Source organism: Pagrus major, chromosome 8 (genome assembly GCF_040436345.1).
Source record: "Pagrus major chromosome 8, Pma_NU_1.0".
NCBI classification, from domain to species: domain Eukaryota; kingdom Metazoa; phylum Chordata; class Actinopteri; order Spariformes; family Sparidae; genus Pagrus; species Pagrus major.
Window position 1 is genome coordinate 14,442,239 of NC_133222.1, and position 25,579 is coordinate 14,467,817.

At 42.0% G+C, this 25,579-nt stretch overlaps 1 protein-coding gene across 1 annotated transcript in view; it reads left to right on the top strand.

Annotated features, from left to right (window-relative positions):
- Positions 1-23,239: 23,239 nt before the first annotated feature.
- LOC141001278 (cGMP-inhibited 3',5'-cyclic phosphodiesterase 3A-like) overlaps positions 23,240-25,579 on the top strand; it is a 75,642-nt gene continuing 73,302 nt past the window's right edge. The window contains exon 1 of the mRNA XM_073472299.1: positions 23,240-24,172. Coding sequence (XP_073328400.1) covers positions 23,240-24,172 — 933 coding nt within the window. The remainder of the gene's footprint in view (positions 24,173-25,579) is intronic.

Genomic DNA, 25,579 nt, shown 5'->3' on the forward strand with positions numbered 1-25,579 from the left:
TTACCTGAAATTCTACCCTTTCGTGGGCTGCCACCCTTCAGGCCAGCCAGTGATCAGGTAGGTAATCTCCCAGCGTTGTCAGCAGGACAGTAGAATAAAATGTAAAATGTTGTCAGTTAACGTTTCTGCAAACGGAGAAGGAGAAGGCCCAAACCAGAGGTGGCTGTGACAGATTACTGTGGTGCCCTCTGCACTGTTTATCAGACCTCTTCCTTTTTACTGCCTGCATCTATCAGGCTCACAGTAGTTAAATACTGAAGATAAAAGCAGGGGCCACATAAAAACAGCCACTCAGCTGATTTATTAGGTTGTCCTCCACCAAAGATCTGTGTTTCTCAGGGCCACAGTGCAATGACTTCCCTGCAACATGTGTCCAGTGTTGTGTTGTGTCCACTGACAGATCCATCCACCGTGCCTCCTGGCAATAATCGTCACCTGCTTAATGGCTCTGTTTTTCAGCTTTGATGCATTTTCTCATGTTGCTGAAACGCGGAGCCACCTGGAACATAGTGTTCTTTAGGTGGCTGGCTGATGTCGCACTAAAGGCCAGCCCGTGACACGTGTCGCCTCACAGTTTGCTGCGCAACGGATGGAGACGGTGCCGCTCTTTATTCACTCTTTGAAATTCAAAGGGTTTCTTGATTTAATAGGACTTGACGAAACACATCTCCTGTGAGCTGCCCGTGGTTAATCTGAAGCCGACACCACGATGCTTGTTTAAAATGTGTTGCCTGCAGTTCTTCTCTCTATTTGATTGACATTTAGAGATAGCAGAGGCTGATGGAAAGGGTCTGTTTGCTCACGGCGATGCAGGAGGAGGCAGGGGAGCCGGGGGGAAAGAGAGGGGAGAAGATAGACAGAGAGATAGAGAGAAAATGTGAGAGCAGAGCATCCTGAACTGCGATAACCTTAAGTCCTCTTCTGATGACACATGCTCCCATCTCTGACTGGGTTGATTATGGTGACAGCAGCTTTTGCTCATCTCAGTCCAGCCCCTGCATCACATTCCTATGATGAAGACCGGGAAGGAAAAACAGTCTTTGTTGTTTGCTTTTGGAGCAATGCCTCTGTGTATTTCTGTGCGCCTTTACTGTGACCGGCTATTGAAGAGAGAGTTTATTTTTTAACAGATAGAAAGAGCTGCTTTTGAAACAGTCAATTGCAGATATTTATATTATTTTTTCAACACAACTCCCAACATCAATATGGATGGGAGCACTGGAATTATTAAGCATCTAACAGTTAGAGTGCTGAGTATATAATACCTTTGCTCCGCTCTGCTCTATCTTTGTGTAATTAATATTACTTGCAGTAGTTTTTATTATTCAGCTGGAGAGAGTAGAAGCAGCTCTCCAAACATCTTCTGAGGAGAAATGAATATTCATTTTTTTGTTAATCTCTCGGCAAACAAAAACTTTATGGAAGTCTGAGAGGAAGTGTGCCGTCCGACTGGTGATAATTTTACCAGGCTGTTGATTGTGAGTCTGAGGAAAAGCGCTCGATGGCCTCGCTGAAAGTTTTATGGCACTATCGTGAACTGATGACCCACTGTCACCACATTTTTACTGAAATGTTACACTTATCTGATTTGACAAATTCCTACCATCCACCTATTGTTGCCTACTGATCTCTTACCGATGCCAAAATTAAAAAATAAATGCCATCAGTCAAATGACTCTTAACTTAGTTTGTTGTGTGTTTTGTCTCTTTTTGGGAAATAAATTACACTCAAAATACGAGTGAAAGGAGGTGGAGAGAGTCCGTAACCTTTAAATATAAGAAAGTGTAGAAAAACAACTATTACACTTGACATGAATGGTGAAAAGGCAACCAGATGAACTGATGAACACAGATCCACAAGGCCTAACTCTGCAGTGGATTATTAACATGATATTGTCATATGTATTATTAACACATTATTGTTTTTTTTATTTTTTAATATCACAGTTATCGTCAATATTGTGACTCCCCTATTCACACTGGACACAAACACAAAATGCTCACACTGAATGAGAGTCTTGTACTTTTTTAACGCAACCGTCCGTCCCCGGCCTCCTCCCTATATGCACTTTTTGCTCTTTATACCACCTCTCCTCACATCCTCCTTTGCAGCCTTGATAATTACTACATCCACTGAGGGTCCCCTGCTAACAAGAAATGCAAATATGGGTTGTAATAAGCTGCTTTCATCGTCAAGCTATATGATAATTTTTCTGATGAGGATGTTCTGGTAAAAATGGAATTATTATTATTATTTTTTTATTTGACCATTGTTATGATTTAACCAGAATTATCTCTTGATATTGAAATCGTGGCCAAAATGGCCACACATCATGTTATACAAGCAAACATTCACGGAGAAAAGATGGAAAAACAGTAGTAAGCCTTTATTTGGGGCATGCATATGTACTGCATACATTAATATGTGTGTGCATATGACCCAGTCTCAGGAGACTCCCCACAGCCACTGGCATTTTATCTCTTACATGAGATCATGAAGGAAACATAGTAAGCTGTTGTTCAGGCCTTTTACATTCAGTGGAATATGATTCATTTTTTTTCCTTCTCATTCAGGACGTTTAACATACATGCATTCAGCCTCAGTAGACACCGAGCCGGTATATGATTAGAATCTTCCAGCCTGACCACAACCACCGCTGCCGTTACCACCGCTGCCACAGTCCTTCTAAGAAATAGATCACCTCCAAATACTGTGTTATGTAACCTTTAAACAACTGCAGATTTCTCCCCTTGCTTCGTTCTCGAGAGACGCGGGACCACAAGCGTGCCTGGAGGCCAGATGCAGATGATGGTCTGTCAGTTTGCGGACCCATGGTCAGGCCATCATGATGACATTAACACTCCAAGAATGTCTGTAGCACTCACTCTCAACCATCTTTCCACCCTCAGCTCGAGCAGTGTAGGCTAATTCTCCCCTGCAGAATGTGGATTGTTATGAAGGATTGCTTCTACAGTATGTTAGCGAAACCGCAGCGCTCGCTCTTTAGGTAAGCCTTTCTGTTCTTTTTTCAGATTCTTCATATAGGATGATATATAGCATAAGTAATATAAACATTTAAAGTAGAAATAGAAGCACATAATGATAGAATTTTTATTGAATTCCTTCAGTCACCAATCAGTTTTGATTTGGAGTGTAACATCTACTGAGTCATGGGCGATGTGGTGGCAACAGCAAATTATCATCCAGTTTGGACCGTTCGAGCGATGCCGTGCAGCATCAGGGAGTCTAAGTGAGGACAGATGAAAAGAGATTTTTCATGCATCACATACATCCCCCTGGATCTGCTCATGACATGCACAAGAGCTTCAAATGCTTTGAGGGAGGTCAAGCTCACTCCTATTGGCTCGATCTCACCACCTGATTCCCGTCCCTCCTCCTCCTCCTCTCCTTCTCTCGCTGACCTTTTTTTGTGATAGCAGCCCTGATATGACGAGGGTTTCATGAAAGAAATATTTAGACAGATCACAAGCTTGAGCCCGTGCTTTGAAGCCCACGATGGTGGTGTTGACAGCAGCTACTGGAGCGGCTAATTAGGCTGCGGAGACTGCACCTCTGTGAGGGCTTCTCTGATGCAACTTTGGAAGGAACTCAGCTAATGCCACCACACAGTAGCACTGTGAAGATAAAGCATGCAAAATAAATGATAAGTGTTCACACTGTGTCACTTACATCTCCAGAATGGATTCACTTTCAGGGTGTGATTGCTGGGCTCATTGGAGGACAGCCGGGAGAAGTTGTTAAGTTGTTAGTACACTGATCTGAAATTTGAGGTCAGCAGGAACTGGGCTTGGCGTATCCATCATGTTTGATGTACAGCCTGCTGAACATAAATCTTGGCTCTGCAGTTCCGTCCTGATAAAATATCTGAGGCAGGAAAGCTGAATGGCTGTCGCCTGTAAAGTCAGCTTCCTGTATGCAGCCTCGCTCTGCGGGGCTTGTATGAATTAAACATGGAATAGGGCCATTATAAATGACAGGGTCAGAACAGCCAAATAGGGATGTTGGAAAAACAATGCGACCAACAGAATCTATCATCTTTGCCAGCTCAGTGAAACTTTGTCAAGTAAGGCCAAGTCAGCAACTATAAGACTACAGCTCCAGTGAACGCTCTAATACTGAAATGAACAGAGGCTCATTCAAATGAGGATGACAGTAATGACTGGAGAGCAGTGCAGTGACGGTGGTTGTCTGCTGTGGTATTGCTATTGGTATGTTGTGAATGATAATTACCAAGAGACTGCTTATTACCCTCGTATTAATTCACACATGCATGAAAAATAACGTTGTTACACTGAAGCACCTCCCTGAAAGGCTATTTGTCACCAGTTTCACAGCACACTACATTATTTTCTCGATTAATCAATTCATCATTTTCTCTGTAAAATGTCCAAAAATAATAAAGAGTTACTGTTAGTTTTCCCAAAGCCCAAAGGTAACATCCTTGAATGTTTTGTTTTGTCAGACCATCATAGAATACGGAGGGCAACACAAAATGTTCACCCAGAAGAAGGTTGTTTTTTCTGTGCAATTTCTGCTTAAAAATTGGATCAAGAAATGAATCAATTATCAAAATTCTTGCTAATTACTTCAAATGAATCCATTAATTGACTAATTGTTTAGCTCTGATATATTTTTCCTCTTGTATAAGATAAGATAAGACCAGTAGGTTCCCCGGGTCAGGGTCACACACTGGGCCCAGTTTTTTAAATATTTGTGAAATATACAAAATGAAAAGTGCTAAAGGAGTTAATGCAAAAACCTGTGCCTCATAGAATAACAATAGAAGTAAGATTAGTCGTTAGCACAATTTGAGTTGAAATGATTAATTGATGAATCATTTTTAAAAATATTTACTTACTTTGTCATATATGATAGTAAAGAGAATATATTGTTATATATTGTATTATTATATAAATTCTTTGGGGCTTTCGGCTGGTGGTTGGATCGAACAAGATTTTAAAGACACCTTTGTGTCTGGGAATTTACAGTGTACAGTTTTACACTGTTAAAAGTTGAATTAAAAATAATGAAAATAGTTGATGAGTTTCTGCCAGAATTTTGCTTTATCTGCACGTCCTCTCTTGTTTAGGTCAAGCCCAGCTTATGTCAAGTGTGTTTCTAATGTCTGCGACACTCCATAAAATATTAATGGCACTTGAGAATTTAATGGATTTTTAAACAAAGCCACAATAAATTTTCATGACATCATTGACTAGAAGTATAGAGAAGAAAACTCATTGCATGTTGATCACAAAGAAAAATCAAGTTATGATTTGTTGAATCTCCCTCGATCAGTTGTTTCCAACACTTGTGTCAATGTCACAGCAGCCTTAAATGCACTGCGACGTTGTTTGCTGTTTGGGCATTGGTTTGTCAAATCCTCTCCGATGCCGATGAGGATGACGCCGTGTGCCAAGGCTCTGGCTGCTTTGGATGAAACTTGGACTCCCTGTTTGTTTCGTATATTGGGACCAGGAACTGACACATTTATGAAGTAGACCCTTGAAATACAGTGGGATTTGAGCAAAACACATCTTTCTCACTTGTCATGAAAATAAACCAAAGAAGTGTAATAATTAACACGTAGACCAGGGTGATCCTTACTGAGCAGTAAACACTGTCATTATTGTTTAATTCCAAGATATTAACACATTTAAGAAAGGGCAAAAAATCCTTTATATGAGAGCAAATCCCTCACTGTTGTTGGTATGTTCTTCATACTTGGATGACCGAGTTAGCTTGGTTTGATTGTTGGTAAATCTACATGATCCTGGATTGTTTTTTTTGTTTTTTTTTTGTCTGGTTTGTCGAGCAACATACAGAGAATGGAGTCCAGCAAAGGGCAGCTGATGTCAACGTGTCAATTAGTTTTTCTAAGGACAGTCACTAGCTTAACAATGTGAGAAATGAGAAGCAGAGCCTTTCATTTTGAATAGAGTACATCCCATGTAGAACATAATGTATGCATACATGTCGGCATTGCTTCAGAGTGGACAAAGGTCAGGGTCAGGTAGTGTTAGGGTCAGCAGCAGTTAGCATGACAGAGCTCTGACGGGGTTTAGCTGAGATATTGTGCAAATGTTATCTTTGAAATCATTATCCGCTAACAACAAAGATCTCAGTTCTAAGATGCTCTTTGGAAACTGAGTCCTTTTCATCTCTTGACATTATCTTCCCTGCTTTCGGTGTCTAGCCTTTTCCGTGCTATAAATCCAGTCCCTTACAAAATGCTCTAAAAACCATCTAATTCTACATTGCTAACCAAACAGATTCCTTTGTTGATTACTGCACAGACGCACACGCCAGCTGGAAAGTTTCCCTTCTAGATTTGGCTCTGAAGACAGAGGAGCAGACAGAAAAAACATTGGTGGGGTAAAAGGGTGGCAGGGTAGCCTAGTGTTCAGAGATACCCTCCACAAACTGAAGGGTCAAGGATTTGATTTGCACTCCCACAAATGCAGGATCACCCGCAGCAGTTTGTAAAGCAGATGGAAAAACAGAATGAAAAAAATAAAAAACACAACCCTGATTTTCCTTTTCTGCTGTATTGTTTATATGTGTATCACAGTGTGGGTGTCCTGCAGTGTTAGTATGACTGTATCTCTCACATTCTTCCTTGTCAGATAGACTATCGTCTCGTGTGGTCTGAAAGGTAAACAGGACCCAGGGGGGTCTGGGAGCTCCAGACTGCACTCACTCCTCAGTGTCAGAGTCAAGTGTTGGCTAATGGAGCCTGTCAAAATCCCTGTAGCCTAAAACCACCTGCCTTGAGAGGTCCTGTGTGTGGATGTCAACCCACTATAGTAATACCCACCAGCCCTGCAGCTAGACTCAATACTGTGCTGTCACACTTGATTTATACACTAAGTGGGGAGGAATAAATGCTACAATTAATCTTAATTAAGCCTTGGTAATCCCGACAGAGCTCTATTAGCTGTGACTTGTGTGACCTCTACATTGAAAATGCCTCTGTGTTGACTTGGTCAATATGGTAACAGGCCAGCCATAATGTAGATTTGAGATGCAACAATCAGGCAGTATTTTTTCAGTATATTAAATATTCTATAATTATTTGATAATTGTTTGTTATTAGTGTTGAGTAATTCAGTGATGTCTGGGTGTATAAACATAAAAAGATCCCAGCGTGTGTTATGCAAATGAACACACACATACACACAAACATGCCCTTGCATAAAGAATGAAAAAATCCATCTTCAAATCACTTTATGATAATTATAAATATGAATTTAATGGGGCGTGGAGTGGAAGTCTAAATAAACTGTGAAAATGTCATTAACACTGCAAGGGATTTGAAATTGTAGGCGTTGTTATCTTCAGACCTGAAAAAATCAATTGACTACTCGACAGAAAAAATATTTGGCAACTATATTGATAATCAATTGCCTTTTATTCAACAAAAATGTCAGAAGTTAATTACGACTTATTATATTATTCCGTAGTAATGAGTTTTAGACGATTGGGTGAACAACACAAGCAAATGAGAATTTGTGATGAGCATGTAAACTGAAAGATAAATTGATTTATCAGTTAATCAAGAGAATAATTGTCATATCAATTGATACTCAATGTAATTGTGAGTTGTAGCCCTGGTTCTGTTACTGTCCAGCAGGATATGACCAGTCAGATTCACCATGGCTTAATGTTGGGGGTGAACGAGCAACTTGGCACAACGGTTGTATGTTTTTATCTGATCAGCTCCTCTGATCAGGGTTATAGAGACCACCAATCAAACTTTTTACAATGCATATCGGCCGATAACGATCGGATACCAATCAATTAGCACACCCTTACTTTTCTGCAAACCGCTGACATGTTGAAACGTTACATTTCTGCATGTTGTAACTTTACATTTCTTTAGTTTCAATCTTTTTTTTTATGTTGTGACAGCGCTGTGTTTATGCTCTGGTTAGGTTAAGGCACAAAAAACACTTGGTTAGGGTAGAAGAAGGGTTTTTGCTGCACACATACATTGCTGGAAACCAGGCCTCCAGTGGTGTCACACTTACAAATGTTGAAAGGTTGTATTGAACTGTGGTCCCCTGTAACTCCACCACCGTCCCCTCCACCTCCCAATGTGAAAGTCAGGTCATTAACATGTAATGTGAATGTGACGTGACATGTTTTGTAGAAATGTCGATATGGTATGTAGCCTATGATGCGTACAAATGTGAAGGTATAAGGTTTAAGCAATTTCCCCTCGGGGATCAATAAAGTATTTCTGTTTCTGATAATATTTAGCACATGTCCTTCCACAGCTTCTGTGAAAATGAACCCCGGATACTGTTTTAAAGAGAGCCAGCGACTGTCCCCCTCAAGATACATACTGTATACTCTCAGCTCTCTGCTCCTGGTGTTCACACATGCAGTGTTCATTCATGCTGCAGACACTCTGCCAGTCAGTTGACTGAACCTGGCTCTCTCAACTCGCATTAACCAGCAGCTGTTATGCGAGCTGGAGAACCACAGCGAGTGCAACAAAGTAGCTGATGCATGCTGAAAAAGTCTTGTATTTTCCCTTTTCCAGTAAAAGTTAACTGTATTTTCCTCTGTTTATCCTGTGTTAATACAACTTACAGCAGTGCCCTGGTTACACTGACGCATAGATAAATTAATGAGAAAAGAACAGACACAAACAGAAGATAAAAATAAACAACCAGAGTGCAGGCTCAGTTAGTAGTTACAGACAAGCATGGAGTGATTATTGTCCAGTTGTTTAGTTACAGAAGAGTGTTTTAATTCCAGTGTGCTTACAGTAAAAGCAGTCTTTCTCCTTTCTTCTACTATGGGCTTCTAAAGCATCAGCCAATTGTTGGACCGAGTTAAGTATGGACCAGAGTTCCAAAATGAGATATAAGATGGCAATTTTCTGATGGAAGCTTTTTAGATAAATAAATACCAGTGGTTATTATGTCTCTCAGTCAACCAGCCTTATCATATAAAATTCAGTGGTGAATGTTGTTATTATCTCCAGTAATGAACTTGAGAACGGATGGTAAACTGGACCTCAGGGCATAAATGTGGACACAGCATCATGTCTATAAAATTACATCTCCATAAATCAGAATTGAGAGGAAGATGCTTTCAGTAATCCTCTTTTTACAACTTAAAGGAAAGCTGGCCCTGTTAAAATAAAGCTTTTTTTTAGTGAGTTTACCAACAAGTTCTTCTGTATGAATTGTAAAAGCCATCCTTTAGTGTCTTTGAAGCAGTAAGGGCGGGCAGGGGTGAAAGTTTGAAGCTCTTTCATGGTTTTGCTGCCTATTAGAAATGCTGTCATAATCATAATCCATAGATGGGTATATAAAAAATACTGTATTATATATCTTAGGATATGTAGAAAAAATCTTTGATTTTTAAAAAAAATGTTATTTGCATTAATTACCAGTTTAAGACTAATACGAGTAACTTGGCATGCAATAAAGGAAGTTAAACTTTCACAGAGGCAAGTTGTCAGTCAGAAATACTTATGTCCTAATTGATACGAATCAATTGCATAATATTTATGATTTTCACCCGAATTATGTTAAAGTAGGAAGAAGAAGATGCATTCTTTAATGGTACCTGTGAACAGATGCAAGTGTAATTAGTGATGGTATCATAATCAGTGTAAACAGTGGACAGAGCTTCACTTTTTTAAAAAGGAAGCCAATGCAGAAAGACATCTGACATCTTAATTCTTCCTAATGGCCAGCAGGGGGCGACTCCACTTGGTCCAAAAATAAGTCAGATTGAAGAAGCTTATGAGAAAATGACCCTAATTCTAACTTGATTTATAACCTCCGTAAATAGTTGCCTAATGAGTTTATGTTCTCAATCACTAGTTTAAAGTCTACTTCAATACGGCACGATGTTAATTTTGTAAATTACGCTCCCGTTTAGAGTGAAATAGACGACAAAGCAGGGTTTGCTTGAGAATGTGGCTACCTTGTGATTGACAAGTCGCTACCACAGCGTGCCCTCAGGTTCTCAATCACGTTTTCTCCCCAGCTCCACTCTCTCGTCCAAATATGGTCAATTTTAGTACCAAGAAAACCAAGATGGCGACAGCCATAATGCCAAACTCAAAGCTTCAAAACAGGAAGTTTAAACTTGGATGGCTACAATACAATAGGCAGAGCTTTTATACTTTTCTAAATCACAATTAGGACTATGTATAATGTCCTTTATACTTGCATTTGTGTATGGCAGGAGTGTACGGGTCTCAACTTTTCTGACAGTGCTGATGTTGAGCTGACTGTGAGATCTTTCGCACTCTTGACAGTGAACTACATTTTTTGTGGGCTTCGATTGAGAATGGTGCCGACATGATCAGGATACCAAGTGTTGCTGTTACACCCCTACAGGCACATCTTTTGACCTGATATCTTCAAAGTGTCTTTGTAGTTTGTAGTATGTAGCATGAATGTAGGCACAAAGCACCCGAAGCTTTCAAGTGCGCAGCTTACCGAAGTTGTCAGAGCTTGTGCTTGGCCTGGACGACTGCAATTTGCTCCTGGCTGGCATGCCTGCATGTGCTAAAGTGCAGCAGCCTGGCTGGTCTTCTGCCTACCTATAAAAGAAAAACAATACTTTATCTCTTATTCCATGTTGTCGCATGTGAATCAATTCAGCATATCTGATTAAGTTTGATGTACTTGCGTGATTCTTGCAAATCGTTGGACTGTATCCTCATGGTTGAATGCACGTATTATACTGTAAGTCTGTCTGGATAAAAGCGCCAGAGTAAGTTCTTCCCAGATGGTTTGCCAAACATGACGTGCACGTGCTCTCAGCTGCACATACAAACAAATATAAAATGCTCTCACACACATGCAAATATAGCTGCAGCCCCGGTTTGTCACGCACATTCATGGGTGCATGCCCACACATCCTTCCACGGGCATATGTTCCCTTAACTTAATCTTTGGATTCCTGAGTGGTTAGTTAGTCATAGGCTTATCTGAGGCCAACGTCAGAGTGCATGTGTGGAGGAAGGAGCACTTTCCCCGTGCACCAGAATAATAAGAAGCTGTGCAGGGTTTTCTTGCTGAGCACAGATTAGATCAGAGCCAGGGCCTGATGGTTTGGTCTTCCTGAGTGCTCCAAGACTTCGGCTTTTACCACTTGGACTATGTGGAGGCCCTGTCCCCCAGGGAACAGTCCAGTTGAGGCCAAGCAGAGTAGAGTGCTGCAGGGACCGTCCAAGTCCAACACACAGAGGTCTGAGCACCAGGAAGTACAGACAGGAAATGACCTGGGTCTTTGGAAGTCATTAAACCCTTAATCTGATACCACAGGGATAGGACACACTTCAGCAGCTCCCACTGCCTCCTGTGGATGTTTTATTCAGTCTTTCCAGTGAATTTTTCAGTTTGTAATTTAGTTTTTGCTGCATGGGAGAGTGTATTTGTTCCATTTTATTATATAAAAATAAATTATAATTTATCATTTTAAAAACAGTGTATCATGGACAAGTCAAGTCCAACAGAGAAATCATTATAATACTTGTTTTATAATGTTTTTTTTATTTTGTGTCCTTTTTTTTTTAGCCCACTTCGTTTTTTCTTTGTGTGACAGCAATGTTATTTCTTTATGTTATCTCTTTAGTTTTCCATATGCACATCCCCCATGACCATCAAACTAATAGGACAGTGAGAGGAACACTACAGTGCACAAGTCTGGCAAAAGGAGGAGTGTTTAAATTTTTAAACATATGCCATTTTAGCAGTTTAATTATTGAACGCCCCCAGTGAGGCGTGAATAACTTGTGCATAATGCAGACCCAGAGAGACGTTTCAGCACCATATATTCTGAGATATTTGGCTCAAGTCTGCATTACAGTTACCCTGTAAGAGAAAAAAGAAACAGTCAGGGGTTTGTTACGTCACAGAACTTGAAAGTCAGCTTAATGTTTGGTCAACATGAATACAAATTCAGAGCTGAAGATGACCTTGACTTAAGACTTCCTGATTTATTCATCAGGCCTCCTGTAGTTGAGTGGAGACCATTGTAAATGTATTGCGCTGATAGAAAAGCATGTCGGCACAGATTACAGAAGAAACAGAGCAGAATCCAGATGCAGCTCTGCCCTTTGTCCCACTCATTCACACAAAACCTTTACTGACTGTGATATCATGTATGTTGAGAGGAAAAGCACGTGATTTTTAAGGGTTAAATTTACGTTCACTGACGCTAGATACCGCACTAGAAATGTTTTAAATGCATCTCAGACTAAAACAAATGGGCGCGTCCATCACTCAATAAAGTTGGGGATATAAAGAAAGTGGCAGCTGAACACACACTGCACACAAATGTGAAGATGAAAATGGACCTGGTGAGGACAGGTTATTATGGATACAACTGCCTTCTCTTGCTGTTATTGGCTAATACCAGAGCCCTTGAGTAGAGAAAGTCATGCCATCTGCATTTACTCTAATGGAGCATTTTTTTTTAAGACTCTCAATACTTCCTGGAAGTTAACAATCAATCAATCAATCATGTATTAACTATGAACTGCCAAACATCATACCTTCTGTCTCTCTGTATTCATGCATTTAAATTGCCCGCTTAGAACTTCCTGGAGCTATCTGAAGTCTCTGTGAATCACGTGACGAACAGCATTTTGAACATCCGTTGTCGTGACTCTCTCTAATGGATGATGGCAACCAATCAGAGGAAGAGCAGGGAGGGTCTCACACAGGGAGTGTGACGTCATTGTCTGTTCAGGGAGGCATTATTCCAGTATATATTTACATAGCAAATAGCTGTTTGCTGCTAAATTAATCTTCATGTTTAACCTTTACTTCAGATATGCTGATTACTTTATTTTTTAGGTTGGGGGAAACTGAAACCACAACTCAAAACATGTGCACCCCTTCTTTCTCAATCGTTATTTCAACAATAGCACGTATCTCCGCTGGCTTTGCCTTTAAAGGGTAACAGGGATCTGTTGGCACAAAGAGTCTGTATATGCACCCGGCTATTATAAACACTCCTGACACGGGGTAATGTTCAGTGTGTCCTGGGGCGCACACAGCCTTCTGTAAATTGTATCAAATCTCTTTTGCTCTAAACAAAAAATGAGTCAGACGAAGCTTATCGTCCAGTAAGAGGGAAAGAGAAATATTACAGCTTTGATTGAAGGAATTTAATATTTGTAATTTTATGCCTTTAAATATTGCAATCAAATCAAGGGTTTCGTGGTAAATTAAACACACGTCCTCTCTCTGTGCCAACTCTGGAACTCTGTTTAAACAACGTCAGTCAGAGAGATCCCTATTACCAACAAAGCACCGCATTTATAGATTAATCCAGTGCAAATGCTTTAGCTGAGCTGCTGCTAACTGATGGTATTACATTTATGTCAATTTCCATGGCAATCTAGTAAACATATTTAGGGGTTGAGTACTGACTGAGAGCGACTTGACACGAACATGCAGAGAACAAATGTAGGAAAACGTGGGGAGGATAGAGTGCTTCGGCATACATGAGAAGTGTTTGCATTGTCACCGCCATCAGTTTGGCATTGTAGCCAAAACGTCTTAAATGTCTCCCTTTTCCTGGGCAGCACCTTGTGGGTTTTGGGACCCGTAATGCTTAGGTTGCAGAAAATATGAATATGGGAAAAGTACATTTTTCAGGAGAAGCAAACTTTGCTGTTTTTCCTCATGGAGGAAATATGAACTAAAATGAGGTATAAGCCCTTTCTCTTTCTGCTCCTTTTTCTTCAGCACATCTGGATTATCAAAGCTTGTTATTCATATTTTACTGCTGGGGTCTGGCTTTCACTTATCTCCGCTTGGAGACTATAACAGGGTGTTAGGGTATTATGGAGAAAGAAAAATGTCAAGTATGTGTTTCATTAGACGTAATTCATTAATATCTCTCCAAAATTCTGCTGCATTAAAACTTAACATATAGCACATATTGTAGTCTGCAGAGGCTCATGAGCAGCAACGATCATGTACGATTTTCCCCTGATGTTTACAATGCTCAGGCTTAGCAGAATGACAAGTGTAAGCTGTTAGAGAGGTTTCTCATTTTTGTCAGTTTACTTAAGACAGCCCTTCCTCCATTAAATGACGTCAAACAGCCACTGGAAGACTAAATAGGGCTTTTTAAAGTTTGTTGCCGTCTACACAACTGTCCTCACACTGTTCTTAATGGGAGATTTTAAGTCCCTCCTCCTCAGTTGATGAAGGGAGAAAAGTGAAGGGGCGAAGAAGCTTTATATTCTCAATTGAAGAGGCAAAAACGTTGCCTTAAAAGTCTCTGTTTAGGGTATCAACTGTGTAGGTGTATCCCATAAAATGTTATTGATAGAAGAGGGATCAAGTGTAGAGACTGAGGGTTTGTAAATGGAGGCCTCGATCTGCCTGCTTCCTCTTGAGGGACCACACACTTTATGGATCACTTCCTCCTCTTCTTTGGTCCAGGAACGGCCTGACGTGTGTCGGCGCCATGCTCTGTGATGGCAACCAGGATAAACGGTACAAACAGCGGGGGATACATGGCAGCTTAAAAGCCTCTGTCCCAAATAAAACTTACGAAAAAACAGAAAGAGGCAGAAGGGGCTGTCAGAATCTAGAGATGAAGACCAGCCATGTGAGATGCGAGCTGATTGGACGGAGCCGGAATGAAGCCAAGTGTGCTGCCGCTGCGTCTTAGGGACAGGAAGTCTGCTGTGGTGTCCTGTCTTCTCTCTGTCTCTCCCTCTGTTTAGGTGCCAGTTTGCCTGTCTGCCGCCTTTGTCTGTGTGCTTTTTTTGAGCGCCAACCCTCCACAGGTCAGCCAACATCAAACTGTCTTTCCTTTTCATCACGGAGCTAAATCGTGTTTTACAGTAAATTACCTGACAAGTGATTCAGAAAAACTGACTTTTACAAAAGTCTGCTGAAGTTTGTAGGATTTGGCCTCAGGAGAGGAAAGTTGACTTGCATGCTTCAGTGAAAGCCCGCAGCTGTTGGCTGATTCTGAGTGGTACCCTAAATTGTTCCGTAGCTTTTCATCCTTGATGATTGTTTGTGTCTGGCATTTATAAGACCAATAGCATGTACTTCAGATTCCTCTGTGTATGGAGTACTCCCCTAAGCAGCCAGACACATTCTCCAATAGCATATTTACACCCCAGGAGAATAAAGTGGTCTGCCAGCCTGCAATGTCACTAAATTATTACATACAGCTTGGAATCTGACTTTCTCTCTCCTGATACTGATTCTGATAGCTAATCTCAGGGCCAGACAGAGAACTGATACCACTGCTCACTTTTTCCCCAAATTAAAATCTGTAAACTTCGCTGCATGCCTTGTCTAGAAGTGGGGATGTTGATACACCGTACACCGTTCTCTTGGCCTGAGTTTAACCTGCATAAACGTGATGTTTTGGCCACTTGCAAAAAGCTGAAACAGGCTGTAAACCTTTTAAGTTGACATGGATAAACAAGGTAGCGAACCATTGCTTATTTACACCTCCAACAGACCTCCGAAGGCAGCTGATCAAATCCATCTTGCCAGGCTTCAAGCTCTTCGCTTGTGGCCAAAAACACAAGAGAATCGAACGGCACTGACGGCTTTTCTCAATGAAAAAGAGCCCTTTGCTCTTCTCTTGACTGGCTTTGGTAAGAGTTTGATTTACCAACTGGCTCTGCTGGTGGCAGCACTCAGCAACTGTTTAACAGATTTGATGAAGGTAGCCATAGTAGGTGATAGACATATGGTTCATCCAATCACCTGCCAAGTATTTTTGGAAAGTGCCTGCCTTTTTCCAAACAGTTACCAAACAGTTTCCAAGGATCGAGGGTTCGGAGCAACATCATTCATTTGGAGTCAAGTTTTTGTCTACCTGGCGAGTCTAATAGTCGCTCTCTTTTAGCTCAGTTTTTGATCTCAGCCAACTCTTCAGGGAATATCTGGCTATTTAGCTGCTAAATGCTCCACTGTCAGTCAAAACAGCCCCCTGATGAGAGCAGTGAGAAGCAAAGCAGTAAAGTTGTCATGCAGATAGTCATTCTGACTGCTTTGACAACATTGCCTGAGATAGTTCATGACTTTGTGTTCCTATAATGCATCAGTGTCTGTCGTTTTTTCGCACGTCCTGAACTTAGGGACAATAGAGGTTCTCTTCAGCATGTTTATTCCAGACTGCATAATTTCTGTCCTCATTGTCTTGTGTGCCCCTCTTATCCACCTAAACTTGTTTACGCAAAGCTTCAGAACAATTTCTTGAGTGTAGCCATAACTGAATAAATGAATGAAAGTGATGGCAGAAACACTAGTTTTTATACTGATACTTAGGAGACAATGTGGATCTGAGCCATAAGCCGCTTTCACATATGAACTCGGGACAATATGATCAGGATATTCTCCACATTTGCTTGTGAAAACATGCAGCACACAACAGGAGATGTCCGTGTCAGACGAAGATCACACTGCAGAAAGAAAGCTGCAGCATTTTGGATCCGTGTCCAGCAGCAGTGTGAACTTTCTTGACAGGTGTTTTGACGATGAGCTGTTCAAACGCCATTTTTCCGCATGTCACTAACACTGAAGATTACTTGCCGTGAATTCACTCTGGACAATCGTCTGCTCAATTTACACATGTGGCTCACCCACACTCAGGACGAGGGAGCTGGCAGGGTAAAGTCCAGAGCAAATAATGCAGACAGTTGTGCTCACATATACAGCTCCTCCAGGCAATAAATCCAGAGGTATACTGCATGTGTTAAAGGGGCTATATAGTCAGTAGCCTATCTGATGTAATAAGGCCAGTATTGGATCGATACATCCCCACTTTTATTGCCATATGTCTATAACCAGTGGACTGTGAATATTTCTAGGAACAAAAATGCTGTTGTGTAGCAATAAGGAAGGTCATATTTGCTAACGTCAACTATAAATGAGGCATTTGTGTGTTGAACGGGTCTCAGATAATCTTATCAATCATATTTTGCTGCTACAAAGTGAAAACTTTAGCCTCCAAAATGTCAACTGCTCGTAGCCTGACAAATAGCCTTGTTTTTAACCTGACAGTGGTGCATTTTTGACTTCATCCAGCTGGCTTGGAAAGAGTTTCATCAGTGTGCTTGTCATGGGATTTTGTCATCCCATAAAGCTGCTTGTGATCTTTTAAAGCTGGAGTCACACAACTCCCCACACTGATGACTCCATTTTGGGGTTGTTCCTGCTTATTAGTTATTTAAACATACAGAACAGGGCTGAAGTATGTTGCAGTCAATAAGAATCTGTTTGATTGTTGTTTGTGATTATGCTTTTGGAAAAGGTTGTCCATTACCCTCATCCTTTTTCCCGACTGGAAAGTTGCCGTGAAGCACTCTACCCATGACCCCCTGTTTCCCTGACAAGTGAATGGAGCTTAAGGATCTGTTTCTGGGCCTGAGCTCCCAACAGCATTCCTCATGTTTAGGAAAACATGTAAACTGACGTCGAAAAAATAAAAGTGAGCAGTCAGCTCCCTTGGCCTTTCTCGCCTGGCCCAGATGCCCATATGAAAGCTGACTTTTGTGTGCTGGACAACTCTCATACAAGGTGGACGACCGGTGTTTTTCCTGGCATGTCTTGAACAAACACAGACCAATTACACTGGACTGCCTGGTGTGTCAAGTCATGATCTACAGTTTTATTTTGCATTATTTGAAAAGGCTTAGGAAGTAAATCTGTACTCTGCAGAACAAGAGAGACAGAGATTTATAACAGAAGTTCCTGCAGTTTCCCTGGGTTAGCATAAATCCCGGGCTCAAGCAGATATCTAGTGTCTAAGACAAGCAACGCGTCCCACGCCAGCTAACTGGCACATGGACTGAGCGAGCTGCGGTGGCAGAGCAGCTTCGAAATCTTTTATCTGAAATATTCCGAACTCATACATGCAACTTTTCTGACTCCCCTGAATATATATGCAATAAAATGTGTGGCTCCTTTCCCACTCAAACCTTGGAATTGCATTATTCATCTGAGGCAGTGTTTCAACTTCCTCTCTTTCTCTGCCCGCAGAGCTGCCACCCACACCATTGAATTAACTACCCGTCTTCTCATTCAATCCCAATACTCTTCCCCGTCATTCTCTCAAAAATTGAGCCCTACTCGTGTGCACATGTTCTGTTTGTGTGAGCGGAGACAGACCACTATTTTTACCTAAACAGTCCAGAAAGTCCCATTACTGTCAAATACACTACTGTAACAGTGTAAAGTCCTGCAGCTTTGTGAGTGTTCTGCTGTTACATATAAAATAAATGTAATGTAATTAAAGGTGCAGTATGTAAGAACTGGCCACCTGTTGAAGTCATACTCAAAACAAACAGGCAAGGGGGCAGCAAATCTCTAGAAGAACCACTAACTGCAGCTGCTGTTAACTAGTTAGCTAAGTTAGCTGTGTAGCAAGTGGTCCTTTTATCTGACACAAGTATGTGCAGACTGTGAGCTTGGAGCAATGGGGGAGTGGTGGTATTATCACCGCTAGCACAGGATGGTCGAGGCTAGCTAGTTAGCATGCTAACTTCAGTAGATGTCTCTTCAACACAGAACATAGACCTCTTTGACATCACATCAACACTAATATTTCTTCACCTTGTGTTGATAATCTTTGTTTACTTTTCAATGTGTTAAAGTAAAATTCTTACATATTGCAACTTTAAGTAAAGTGCAGCACCCCCCTGAGTGAGTGCACGTACTTACATTGCACCACTGACTGTATGCGTGTGGTATGATTGGACTGACATGGAGCCAGTTTGACCTTCATTAAGTTGACAACCATCACTTTAATAAAGATTTGCCCCAAAGCAGTTCTGTGTGCATTTTTTCCCCTTTTTTTGTTCTTTAATGATGTGTTCAATTTCAATTCTGTTAAAGTTCTTACAGTTTGCTTGACTTTCAGCTGCTGTACGTTTTTAATTAAAAAAAAACCTTTTCTACCACAGAAATGAGAAACAATTAAGAAGCCAAAGATCAAAACCAAGACAGCTGTAGGCAGGCTTGTTTTTATCGGAATCAGCCCTCAAAAATCCATCTGCCAAACCCCTGTGTGTTTGCATGTGCATGTACTGCATATGGACACTTGTTTTGGTTTGACATTATAACTCTTCTTCTAGAGTATGTTACAGTCAGAGTCAGCAGTGGTATTTACCAACAAGCACTGAAGGAGAGCGTCAGACAGAGGTTTTCCTCTTCAGCAGTAGACTGTAGTGAACTGTAAGCAGTCGATTTTATTCATTTTCTGTATTATTTCAGTCATCATTCGGGTCTTTAAAACATAAAACTTTGGAAAATTGCTTTTTACAACTTCTTAAAGTCTAAGGTATTGTCATCATTGATCTTGTTCTGTACCATCAACAGCCAAAAACCCAAATTCAGTTAACTATAATGTAAGACAAGGAAAAACAAAGCTGGGGCCATTAGATGTTTGGCAAGTGTGCTTAAAAACTGCTGCTCAAGATCATATGTATTAGTATATTAGAGAATTACAGTTTCCATTTATAGTATTGGCTTTGTCTCATCACCTTTGGCTTGAGCATTTTAAGTCAGTAGATATAGGATTCATAAAGTAATATCTAGACAACTACATCCTGTGACCAATGAATCCCTAGATTGTACAGGACTTAAATTGGAATATTGATGGGAACAGTTTGGCAGATGTTGAAATCATTGACCCAGACTCATACATAATGACACTCTGCTGTAGGTTCCTGCTCCATTTTTGCCCTGATTGTATAATACAAGATTGCATGGACTTATTGTGGCTATTATTATACATGGCTTGTTGATTCCTCAGGTGTCATAGGGTCAACTGCGTGCAACTGTGTGTACACACACACATGGGCAGATAAATGGCTGTTAGGAAGTGTGTGCACGTGCATGTCTGTGTATATTATGGTGTTGGCATTTGACTGTGTGTGTGTGCGTGTGTGTGTATGTGTGGAGATGGATGTCCACAGCACCTCAGTGGAAACTTGGCGGCGAGCCGACCGTTGCCCATGAGGGCTGGTAAACACTCCGTGATGGATCTCACTCTGCACACAAGTGCCAAACATAATGTAAACTTGTTTCCATCACTCCATTCAGCCTCACGCTCTTCTCTTTTTCCTTCTGTTCCTTCTGTGTCTTTTAACTCTGAATCGCTCTGTATTTTATGTATAATGTATTGATAATGTGCCTTTTGTTTCTCAAGACAATGCCTGCCAAATATGACAAGAAAGACAGCTGCTCTTGGTATATTTGAGATTACTGAAAGCTATTTACAAGCACATTTGCCTGAAGGTGTAAATCAAGTGTGAGGTAAGTCATCGGTTCATTTTCATGGTGGACACGAGGAGGGCATATAGGGGCTGCAGGGTGGAGTGGTTTGGCGGTAAACAACTCTGTAGGAAACCAGCCTTTGACATTCACACTTCCTGATTATACATCAGATCTGTCAGCCGCAGCACCAGAGGCTGAGCGAGGTCACATCAGATGACCGCCCCCCCCATGCATCATCCAAACCAGATGTCTGATGAATAGCTCCTCATAAAAGGATTCCTCTTTTACAATGGGCCGTGGCATTGCCTAATAGGGTAAGATGGTTACGTGTGCATTCCCCCCAGTTGTTAAAATTCTTACGGGTAATTCAGAGTGGCCTCTAGACATGTTTTTAGAGAGAAGATTTCACAATGACCTTGTCCATCAGCCACAAACTACATCTAAACTACAGAGTGATGCTTTTCATTGGGGAAATACACAGATTATATGACGAGTTTCATTCTGTCTGGCCATTGACAACTTACAGCTGCTGGTTTTTACATTTGATAGTCAACATCTGTCATAACTAGTTTTTCTCTTGTTTTCCAGCCTATAGCATGATCTGCATTACATTACCACACACAGATTTAGTTATTTTGGATAATCTTTTGCCCTTCATATGATGGATTTGCCTCTGAAATGTAAAAGAGGACAAGTGATGTCACAACATGAGAGCGCCACCGTATCCTACGAGTAAAATGACTGCGTCTGTAACTCTGTTTTCTGGCTGACTTCAACTCCTTTCTCCTTTGTCTTGCTCTTATCTTCTGTTTCTGAAGAGGGAATGTTTCGGTTCCTTTCTCCCATGGAATAAACCAGTCAGATTAAACAATCCACTCTTCCACAGAAAAGTTACCCATGGGCTCCGATAAGGTGAAAAAAACAGATGTTATCACAAAAACCTGCTCACACTCGGAGGCGGCCACTGTCCTGTTTGACACGCCGCATTGAAAGGGATGTCTGGCACTCAGTGAGCATGTGCTGAGAGGTGATGGACAGGACCTGGCCTCCTCCTGCTCCTATCGCTCTGTGTTAGCGCTTCTTCTCCTCCCGTGCTTCCCGCTAATCACAACTGACAAGGGACACGCAGGACTCTGGATGGAAAGAGTCGTGCTGACCTGTCTGGGGGAATGAGCACAGGTAGAGAGAGGAGTGACGGGAGGGGTAAACAGCCCGAGATTTCAGGAACATCAGCACCACAGTCCTGCTAAATATGCTGCCTCTCTGTTTTGAAGGCTGCAGGATTTCCATAAATTAATGAAGGACGTGCGGCTGCAAAAAAAACAAGAGCATGGCATGACAGAGCAGAACGCTTTGTCTTTATTTAGATGCTCTGAGAAGACCAGATGTTTAAAAGCCTCAGGGTTAAATGTACAGTATAAAACAGAGTGTGTGTGTGTGTGTGTGTGTGTGTGTGTGTGTGTGTGTGAGAGAGAGAGAGAGAGAGAGAGAAAGGAGAGCTGCAGAGGCTGACGACATGCACAGTCTGTACGTCACCTTCTTTGTGTGTGCATCAGCAAACGTGAGTGAGTTTACATGTGCTTGCTCGGCTCTAAACGTCTATATGTGCAGTCCCATGAGAGCATTACATGGACATCTGAGGGAACACATGTGTGCCTCCTGGACTGTGAACACAAGTGCTTATGCACAGGGGGAGATCTGCATGCTGAAACATTGATGGAAGCCTGTGACGCAACACATCATCAGTGACACTTAAAGTGTGATGAATATTTCAATGACCCGGTGGAGCAGGGGACAGTAGGAGTCAAGCTACAGGGCAACCACAGGCCTAGTATCACTGCAGAAGAGTTTGAATGCAGAGCTGCCATTGTTTTTGTTTCTTCCATTCGTCAGCATCTCTGGACTCTTCTTCTCTGTTAAAAATGAATTGATGTCAAGGCAGTTTGATGCCCTCGTGTTCATATTGGGATGGTAGCCTTGCGTTAGACCAAAACTGCAAATGAAAATGCACCCCTTGAGATAAAACATAGCCTGAAATGTTTGCTCCCGAATACACCATGTTTATTCATTCAGAGAGGAGCACACCAGGCAAATATAGGTCAACTACATTTTATAGAAAAAGGGGGTTTGCTTCAGTTTTTAAAAAAAAGGTATTTAACAAATTTTCAAGAGACAAAAAAACAACAAAAACAAAAGTCTGATCTGGTGAGGACAACGCCTGATGGGCTGGCTGAGGAGAGATTTGGGGGGTTTCACTGCGGCTGCAATATCTTGCTCCCTGTGTGGAGTCGGAACTCGGGGGTGTGAATGAGCTGAGACTCACGGCTGGTTGGAGAGCTGGTGACAAACACTCCGGATTTGCCCCTCAAAACGCCGAGCAATAACCTGACGGACACTCACTGAAACAGCTAAAAAAAAAAGAAAAAAAAAAAAAGAGGAAATTCCTCAGCAGTGTTTATCCTCGAAAGTATCAAAGAGGAGCCTCTCTCATTTCAGGAGAGACCGGGAAGTGGCCACAGACAATGGACACAGAGAGCGCGTTTTGTCGCTGAATGTACACGAAACGGGACTGATGTTTCGCTGCGCGGACCGGGCCGAGGAGCCACAAAGCGAAGAGAAGGACAACAGAAGTCAGAGAGACGGCGCTCAACAAAGGAGGGCAGAGCGGGACGCGTGTGTGCAGAGAAGCAGTGCCCTAGATCTGTAACATCTGAGTAACTCTGTCATTCAGACTCCTTTCATGCTGTGTCGGGCAGCACTTTCTCAACCAGCACCTGGAAAAACAAAGAGAATGTGTTCAGTGGCAGCACATCTCCATGCGTAAATGGAGACGCATCGGTGCGTATTCGCTGTACTTTTTCATTATGCGTACAATAAATGATGTTTGTGTTGCCATGAACTCATGCCCTGTCCCATGACCACACTGCTATAGATGCATTATAGACTTCCTCATACTTCATATCTGCCATGAGTGATGGCGATGCCTGCAGAATCTGACAGTACCGGTGCGCAAAGCAGCACTCGTGAAAAAAGCTTCAGCGCACCAGATCGCAATGGTTATGTGAAAACATGTGTCATCCCACTGTGCCGTGACCGAGATTACGAGTCGTGGGTGAGGCTAATGTTCACAAAAATATGGAGTTCCCAGAGACTCCGGAGTGCGGTGAGTGCGGTGTGTGCGGGGTCGCTTTCGGTTTTTCTCGCTCTGTTGGTCAAATGTGCAGACTGGAAAGCTGGAGCCAGCAGCAGCAGCAGCAGCGCTGACAACAGACTCTCGCATTCATCGTCCCCACTTCACTTCGTTTCAGGCTGCGCGGCGGAGCTGTTGCAAACTTGCTGGAGTGTGCTTTCGCCATTGTTCACCCTCGTATGTGCCTTCTTTTGGGTCGGGGTCTACTTGATCCGCTGCGGTGTCCTCATCCAGACCGCCCTCTCCCTCCTGACCTTGTGCCACCTGGGCGAAGCAGCGGCGTGGTCTCTCCTGGACGGGACAGATGAGCAGCTGTTCTCATTCACGACAGCAGCCGTGGTCGTGCTCGTCTGCGTGGCCACCGGCGCACTCATGGTAGCGCGGCTGAATCAGGGCATATCCGTGGTACTTTTCATCAGCATAGTCAGGACTATCTCACTTTTCTCGCTGCACAAAGTACGGGCCACTTGGAGACCGTACGTAGCGTACCTGGTTGGAGTGCTGGGCATCCTGCTGGCGAGGTATGCTGACAAGCTCCTTCCCAACCAAGGGAGACACAAGGAGGGCTGCACCCCCGTGACTGGAGCCAGGGAAGAGATCCCTGTATTTAAAAGGCGCAGGAGGTCCAGTTCTGTGATAGCCTCAGACATGGCACACAGTCAGTCCAACAGTAAGTCACATCGCCGGACCTCTCTGCCATGCATCCAGAGGGACCAGGTAAGAAGTTTGTGTCCCATTCGACTTTTTTTTTTTTTTTTTTTTTTCTCATTTTTTTTTATTTCTGGCATGTTTTCTCTCTTCCGAGTTTTGTGTTTGAGGCGAAGAGAAAGGAGGGAGCAGTGAAATGGCACTGAAATCAGGAATGTTGGCCTTTCAGGACTCTGATGAGAGTTTTCACGATTATTCTGCTCTTACTGAAGCAATGAGGATCACAGAGTTTTTAAAAAAAAAAAAAATATGTGTGCAGTGTAATACACAACAACAATATTAATACATACATATATACATATTATTGTAATTATAATTATTATTATGAGTTTACATGTTATGGTCCTGTTGTTTGGGTATTTTGTTCTTGTTGCTCTGATCATCGTTAGACTGTCATTCTCTAGAGCCACTGACAGGAAAACATGCAAATATAACAAATAACAATATTTTGTTCTACGTAACCTTCACAGTTGTTAAGGTTAAGAAATTAGAATAATTTTCTGAAGAAAAAAATACACTCATCTTCTACTAAAATGATCAGTTTAGCCCAAATTTCCTCTGAAAACATTGCACCTGTCAGACCAAGGTGATGAATTATTTCATGTAGGCGTATACAGTTCAGTTTCAAGTGTAAAGGGATGCTATTTTAGAGACAGCTTTTAAGTGCTGATGGGAAAGGGAGGCTGATGATTTGATGTCAGTGATTCATCTCATTCCAGATTATATATGTCAAACATTTTCCCCAGATGATCTCTGAGCCGCTGCTGCAAAACTCAGTGTTTCTGGTCTTTCTGCCCTGGACTTTAATACCACTTGCTCCTCATGCTGTCCCTAAACCCTAAGAATGTAGCATCTCTGGCACCGATACACATGCGTACCTGTGTTAAAAGGGGACGAGGGGGTGGGTCGGTCATACAAGCAGACTCATATCAGCTCCTTCAGCCCTCCTTATGGAAAATCAATGACCATGCTGAGCATGTGAATGGGAAACAGACTTTTGGAGTGATCAAAGCTCTCGTTGTGACCTGTGAGTGCGGTGAGGTTGGGAGATGAGAGGCTGCACTGTCGGCCCGGCCACTTGAAAGATGCCCTCAGCTCTTAGGGCTAGTTAGCGTTGTGTGCTTGTTTGTTTTTCTTTGTGGTCACACACACACACACACATACACAAACCAGATATGAAAAGGCTCTCAGATATATTACAGTTTACACCTTATTCAGATTCAGGTTTGATGTGTCAGTCATTATTAATTTGAAGTGCAGCAGTTGGTGTGCTGCAGCGATGGAGCGAGGCTGGATCTTTGTTTTTGATGGAGTGATGAGCTGGAAAATGGCTGGCTTCATAGTTTACATTGAGCTGTTAGTGCATAGCTGTAAACAGGCATGCGTGCAAACTATTGTTTTGAAGAGCAGCGCTAC